The 7,073-nt window shown below is 36.6% G+C and overlaps 1 protein-coding gene and 1 pseudogene across 1 annotated transcript; one reads left to right on the forward strand and one right to left on the reverse strand.

Moving 5' to 3' along the window:
- The first annotated feature begins 2,457 nt into the window (after positions 1–2,457).
- Positions 2,458–4,670, forward strand: LOC106339359 (uridine nucleosidase 1-like). Its single transcript, XM_013778150.1, has 9 exons — positions 2,458–2,781; positions 3,023–3,138; positions 3,226–3,285; positions 3,367–3,549; positions 3,629–3,733; positions 3,814–3,910; positions 3,984–4,091; positions 4,176–4,311; positions 4,396–4,670. The coding sequence occupies exons 1-9, from the start codon at positions 2,676–2,678 to the stop codon at positions 4,502–4,504; spliced, it is 1,020 nt and encodes a 339-aa protein (XP_013633604.1). The 5' UTR covers positions 2,458–2,675; the 3' UTR covers positions 4,505–4,670.
- A 1,466-nt stretch (positions 4,671–6,136) lies between these two features.
- The window catches only part of LOC106337997, a 1,677-nt pseudogene continuing 740 nt past the window's right edge, over positions 6,137–7,073 (reverse strand).

The following is a 7,073-nucleotide window of genomic DNA, read 5'->3' on the forward strand; positions in this document are numbered from 1 at the left end:
GAAGCGTCGCTAGTACAGTCTGTCTCTGTACCCCCGCCCATCGTAGCGTCGAATGCAAACGTCTCTGCACCACGCCCCAAACAGTAGCGTCAAAGCTCAAACGTCTCTGAACTCACGCCCATACCACACCGTAGCGTCGAAGCTCAGACATCTCTGAACTCATGCCCTCATAACATAGTCCCTACTCATAACTATGTATATACATATATATAGCAGTTCTTAGCATCAATCATTTCACACAATCGTTGAATCCTCTATTATCATAATTCCAGTTAACAATCAATATCAATAATGAACAAGCAAGACTCTCAAATAGACTCGATTCACAAAGACAGATCATGTTTCGAAACTAAACTTTTCATAATGGTAGTACTAAACTAGCTCGGGTTTTGACGGAATAACCCTCACCTTAGCAATGAAGAGAAGTGGTATATATAACCTCTAGCTGCTCAAATAGACTCTAAATCTGAAATCAGGGCAAAAATCGAGTTAGAATACCTTTCGAACGGTTTAAAACTGGTCTGGTCAAGGTTTATGGAAAAGTCAACTTGCTGGTCAAAATTCAATCCGGTCAACCCTTGACCAGAAATCAATTTGTCCTAACCGACCGGTTTACCCTAACCGAATTGAAATCAATTTAACCCGGCTAACCGATCGGTTAACCGAGTCAACGAGTTGGCTCGCTGAGTTGACTCGGTCGAGTTGACCGAGTCACGGGTGTCGGTCACCGGCGGAGCTTACCGGCGGCGAAGGCGGCGGCGCGTGAACGACACGCGAGCCGTCGGCGAAACTTGCGGAGGCGCGTGCGGCTTCGTCCGGACTCCGATTGAGGCGTTTTTGGTGGCTACGTATTCGCCTCGACGAGAGGAACACGATGGTGGTCTTGGATTCACGAGATTCATCACGGTTAGAAAGTTATTGTCGATTTACTGAAACAGCCGAAACTTGACTAAAAAACATGGCGGTTTCCGATTACCTTTGGTTGCGGATGATGGTGGTGACGAGCTTGACGACATCCTGGCGTGTGGTTGCTCCGGCGACAAGTTCAGGTGAGCTTTCTCCCTTCTTCTTCTTCTTCTTCTTTCTCTCTCTTTCTTAATTTGTGAATTATAGAAGATGGAGATGGTGGGAAAGAAGGTGGAGATGGTGGAAAAGAAGGTGAAAATGGTGGGTTTGGGGAAAGAAGTGGAGATGGTGGGATTGGGTCATTACACCTTCAGTCTCGTACAGCTGAATAGGGGAGTTTGTGTGGAACTCAGGTTAAGAGAAGAATGTTTGATTATATGAATATTTCCGGTTCAACGCATCAAATGATCGGGAAGTTGTTTATATGTACATATAGATAATAAAATGGGTAAAATAATAATAGAGATAGTGGAGAAGGTTGGTTGGGCTAAACAAATGGCATAAAACCCCATTTTCGGCCGCCAAGATTCGCTCGTCTATCCCATGTTGGCATGTTCCCACTTTACTTTCAAATTGTATATTGATTTATGCTTTTTTCTCATTATTGATCTCTTTTGCCGGCAAGAAACCATAAAATTTTCTTTTAGTAAACTATATTCTCTTATTCAATCCATCAAGAAACAAGTTATTAAGTCTAACCAATATTTGTAGTATTATCTATGATGTATGTTTTAACAGTGAAAAAATTGTAAAAATGAAATGAATACCCCTGAAAGATGCATACATACTAATCTACTTGCATAATTTTGAACTGATTTTCAATGAACAACCATGAATTAGCTAACGTACGTTTGAGTTTCATGTTATAGGCCCACTACATATTGGGCTTTAGTTTACGAAATAAAAAATGGGTAAATGCATGAAGAAACTGCGTTTTGGACTGTAGTCAATGCGTATTCGCTGGTGACATATAATTGGCTTAGTTGGCATTTGACAAAAAAGGTCACTTCCTTCCAACTTCCAAACACCAATAATTTTCATATTTTCCAACTTATTTTTATTATTCTATGGGGATCAGTATTATTCTTTTGATTCCTTCTAATTAACAAAACGTTTTCACCGACCAACATGTCCAAACCCACATTTTAATCAAGAAAGTAAATCTTGTTAAATTTTATAAAAATATATCATTTCATAATTCCAAAATTTCAAAAAATTACAAATTACAAAATTGGCCAAATATTCTATCAAAAAAATAGAAAATAGTTTGTTATTCCGGGACAACAACCTATCAAAACTGGAACGATACACAAAAGATTTGAAAAGGGTTTTATCATTGAAGATAATTATTAATAATTACAGTGTGGTAGGTTAAAAATAAAATAAAACGTGGCTTAAAATAAGATTTAGCATAAAATAAAGTAATCTTTCTGTCACCACAAAAATAGGGAGAGAATAAAAAATAAAAAATAAAAATAAGAAAAGCTTAGCTGGACGTTTCTCTCTCTCTCTCTCTCTCCATAAATCTTGAGATTCCAGAGCTGATCCACTTCCGATTTACCAATAAGAAAAGCATTAGCTGGACGTCTCTCTCCAAAAGTTTATGCCTTTTTTGAGGTATCTTTCTCGTGAAAGCTCACCGCTTTCTCATCTTTATACGTCTCTATATATACACACATCAGGAAACATACTCTTCTTTACCACGACAAGATCGTTTCCACTCGGGTTTTTTTTAACATTCATTTACTTCGCTGAGAAAACCAAGTTATATGGATTCTACTATGGAGAATTGTAACGGTGGGATCTCAAACGGTGACGTTTCGGGTCTATCTTCTAAGCGTGAGAAGCTCATTATCGATACAGACCCAGGCATAGGTGAGGCTTCTTTCATTTGTGTTGAGGTTTTGACTTTGATCAACCAACACCCTTTGGGCTTAAGAGTTCTTGAATCTGTTTATTTGAAGTCAATATGTGGTAAAGTTTTGATTTTTAAACTTTCTTAATAGCTAGAAGATGTTCGTGTTAGTTTTTGGTAATGGAAACAAGTTTCCTTTCAAAATGTAAGATCAATAAGAGAATCTGAGAGGTTATGTAATGATGTGTTGTTGGTTTTTAGATGATAGCATGGCGATAATGATGGCGTTTCAAACACCGGAGCTAGAGATATTAGGACTCACTACTGTCTTTGGTAATGTCCAAACACAAGACGCTACCCGCAACGCCTTACTCCTCGTATGTGATCACTTATCTCTTAGTATTATAATGTTTTCCTTGAAAATGTGTATGTGATCTCTTTAAAACGTTTATGCAAAAGAACAGTGTGAGATTGCTGGCTTCCCTGATCTCCCCGTCGCTGAAGGAAGTTCTGAACCCTTAAAGGTACATACACTCTTTCTCTCTCTTCTCTGCTCCATGGAAACCGTTGTGACTTTAGCTTTGTTTGTGTTGATTGATTCTCAGGGTGGGATTCCACGTGTTGCTGATTTCGTGCACGGCAAAAACGGGCTTGGAGACGTCTCTGTTCCTTCTCCTTGTAGAAAGAAATGTGACAAGAGTGCAGCTGAGTTCTTAGTTGATAAAGTCTCTCAATTTCCGGGTGAAGTCACCGTTCTCGCTCTTGGACCTTTAACCAACTTAGCGATAGTAAGAAGACTCATAACCAATCTCAGTCTTTAAATGTTATGACCCGGTTTGTGTTTCTGACACCATGACTCGTGTTTAGGCCATCAAACGTGATAGTTCATTTGCGAGTAAGGTGAAGAAGATTGTTATACTTGGTGGAGCTTTCTTTTCTTTAGGCAATGTTAATCCTGCAGCTGAAGCTAATGTAAAGAAACATCCCTTAAACCTCTTCTTTAATCTTCTGCTAATGAAAATAATTTATGAGTCTGCTGCCTCTATGTGCAGATATATAATGACCCGGAAGCAGCTGATGTGGTGTTCACGTGTGGAGCTGATATCACTGTTGTTGGGATAAACATCACAACCCAACTTATGCTATCTGGTGAATATACTTTTCTCCTCCTCTTTGTCTCCTTTTAACATTCAACTAAAAGCAAAGTGTATGTTTTTTTCAGATGATGACCTCTTAGCTCTCCGTGAGTCCAAGGGGAAACACGCTAAGTTATTAAGCGACATGTGCAAATTCTATAGAGATTGGCATGTCAAATCTGATGGTGTTTATGGTAAAAAAAAAAAAGCAATAAACTATAATCAAAACATGCTTATGGAAACTTTCAAGTTTTTGATTGATTGTCGCTGGTTTTCAGGAGTGTACCTTCATGACCCGGTCAGCTTTGTGGCTGTAGTACGGCCTGATTTATTCACGTACAAGAAAGGTGTTGTTCGTGTGGAGACTCAAGGAATATGTGTTGGCCACACACTCATGGATCAAGGCCTCAAGAGGTTTTACTAATTATAACTTTATTAGTTCACCCTTTTTAAATCTTTAGACCTTTCCTCTAAATGTTGGTTTTGGTTGGACTGCAGATGGAATGGGAGCAATCCATGGGTGGGATACTCACCAGTATCAGTGGCGTGGACGGTAGATGTAGATGGAGTTTTGGAATACATCAAAGGCATGCTGATGAAGCCATAAAAAGAATGTTAATTTTTCATTTGAAAATGTCATCGTCACATTCGTCATGTGTTCTGGTTCTAACCTGAATCTCAATTCAACATCTGTATTTGAACTGTATAATTGCTAAAATTTGGTCAAAAAATTATAAAAGTTAATGAATGGAAACTATCTATCTTTTTCTTCTTCTGCTTGTCTGTGGTCTCCATTGTTGTAAAAATCACAGCAAGATGACATGAAAATAATGAATTTCATCGGGTCAACTGATGCTTTTAGGTTTATTACTGAATCTAAAAACTGAAAATGAACCAAACCGACAATACAGAAACTTACAAAAATTCAATAGTTTCTGTTTTTCTTAAAAATATCCAAAGCACAAGTCACGTGGCCAATTAATTGCTGACACATGGCTTGTGCTTCATTATATTTTTAAAAACAAAATTAAAATGTATTTTTATTGCTAAAAAAATGTAACTTTAATATATCTAAAATTTAAATGCATCTTCAATCGAGGAAAAGTAAAATCGCATTGGAAGTTTTTAGGGAGGGTTAGTGGGAGATGGATTTTGAAGGAGTTGAAGAATTTAAAAATTCTATTGTTATTGGTAACATGATTCTTAGATTCCTAAAAAGTTGTTATTGCTTTGGTGATTTTAAAATTCCATATAAATCTTTTGTTATTCAAAAAGCTGAGTATTTTCTGATTTGTTAATTCTATTAAATTATGGTGTTATTGGAACAAAGATTCATTACATTTTAACTCATTACTCATAACTTTCAAAATACTATAGTTAACTCATGTATTCTTAAAGTTGAGATGACAAAATCAATATCTCTTTTATCATACGTGATTGTTTATATGTGAGGCACCACCACGTTTTGTTTTTCATATTGAATAACAATCATGTTTCTCAATGACCAAAACGTGGCATGAATAAACAATCATACCAACAAACCTCAACCACGTTTTATTTATAACTCAATCATATCATTTTAATGTGACTTGTTTCTCTAAAATGATAAATCCAGAAAATAACACCATCACAAATGAAAAAAATAAGTTATAAATCATTGAGAAACGTAGAAGTAACCATTAACGCTGACTTCCAGCTTCTACAGCGTCATTCCACATACTTAAAGCTATTGAATCTCTCCAGTTGTTAGCATATTCTCTTTGTTGAGATTCGAGAACACCCACATGTATAACTTCTTCAAAGTTTGCTTGGTCATTGTTTGGAGTGATCACTTCGTCTGGAAAAGCATCAGACCGACAATGCTTCCGTAGAAAGTTATGTAATCCAGCACAAGCTAAAACCAATTCTGCTTGTGTTGTAAAAGGAAAAGGAGGCGCCGACTTAAAAATCAAAAAACGAGATTTGAAAATACCGAAGATTCGCTCAATCACGTTTCTCAAAGATGCATGCCGCAAATTGAACAACTCGTTTTGGTTTTTAGGATCACGGCCTTCACCTTTAAATTCTTTTAAATGATAGCGAGTACGTCTGAATGGAGCTAAAAACTTTTGACGATTTGCAAATCCATCATATATATTAAACGAAAACCAGTTTAGTATCTATAAATAATAAAAAAGCAGTCTAGAATGATTGTAAAGAAATAACAAAACAGTCTAAAACAGAGATAATAAAACAGAGATCAATCGTAGTTGACATTGCTTTGGATCCCACCATGGCGTTCTTCTATGGACATATCAGTGAAGACATCTTTCATTCCTAAGGAGTAGATAAGGGTCACCGCTTTAAATTTGATACGATCATCCAAATTAGGAACCTCTTTCATAGCATCTCAAACACTATTTTTCTTCTTTTCAGCTTCAGCTTCTCTTTTCTCAGCTTCTTTTTGTTGTCTTTCTTCTCTCTGCTGTATGAAAGTGAGGATCTTACTGGTCATCATTACCATAGCATCACTTTGATCAGTGTTTATCTCAACTGAACTGCTAGATGCGTCGGTTCGAGATCGTTTTCTCGAGACAAGTTTTTCCACACGCCTTTTAACAACATTTTCTGGGGATGGTTGCTGAACATAAACATCATCACTGATGTCCTCAAAATTCAAGTTTTCTTGTGCTTGACTGTCACCAACCGTGAAGACGCGAGCATCCGTGGTATCACCCAAGCCAATTGAAGAACTACCATTAGCAGTTGCACAATCAAATATGATTTTCAAATCATCAAACTGTTCACTAGAGTCATAGCGTAAGAACTTGTGATTAGGATGACCCTACAAAAAAAAATTATACTTAAAATACAATAAAATTAATTTTTAAAAATACAGTACTTTAAGAACTTACGTAAACCTATAGCAGTAAGTGATCCTTGTTCACGTAAACTATATCATGTGCATATATTATTTAACTCATAAACTGAATTTTATCTAACAAAAACTTTGCAATTCAGGAACATATCTAATAAAAATGATGCAAAATAAAGACATACCTTTAAATAGTCATTCCATACTTCGTTAGAAGCCACAAATCTTTTCATGATAGGATCCCATCCAAAGCCTGAACTGTTGTTAAAAGATCTAACATAACATTGATATTGACCCTTCAAGAACTTGATTCTGCTTTGGT

The sequence above is a fragment of the Brassica oleracea genome, chromosome C4 (assembly GCF_000695525.1).
Source record: "Brassica oleracea var. oleracea cultivar TO1000 chromosome C4, BOL, whole genome shotgun sequence".
Lineage (NCBI taxonomy): Eukaryota > Viridiplantae > Streptophyta > Magnoliopsida > Brassicales > Brassicaceae > Brassica > Brassica oleracea.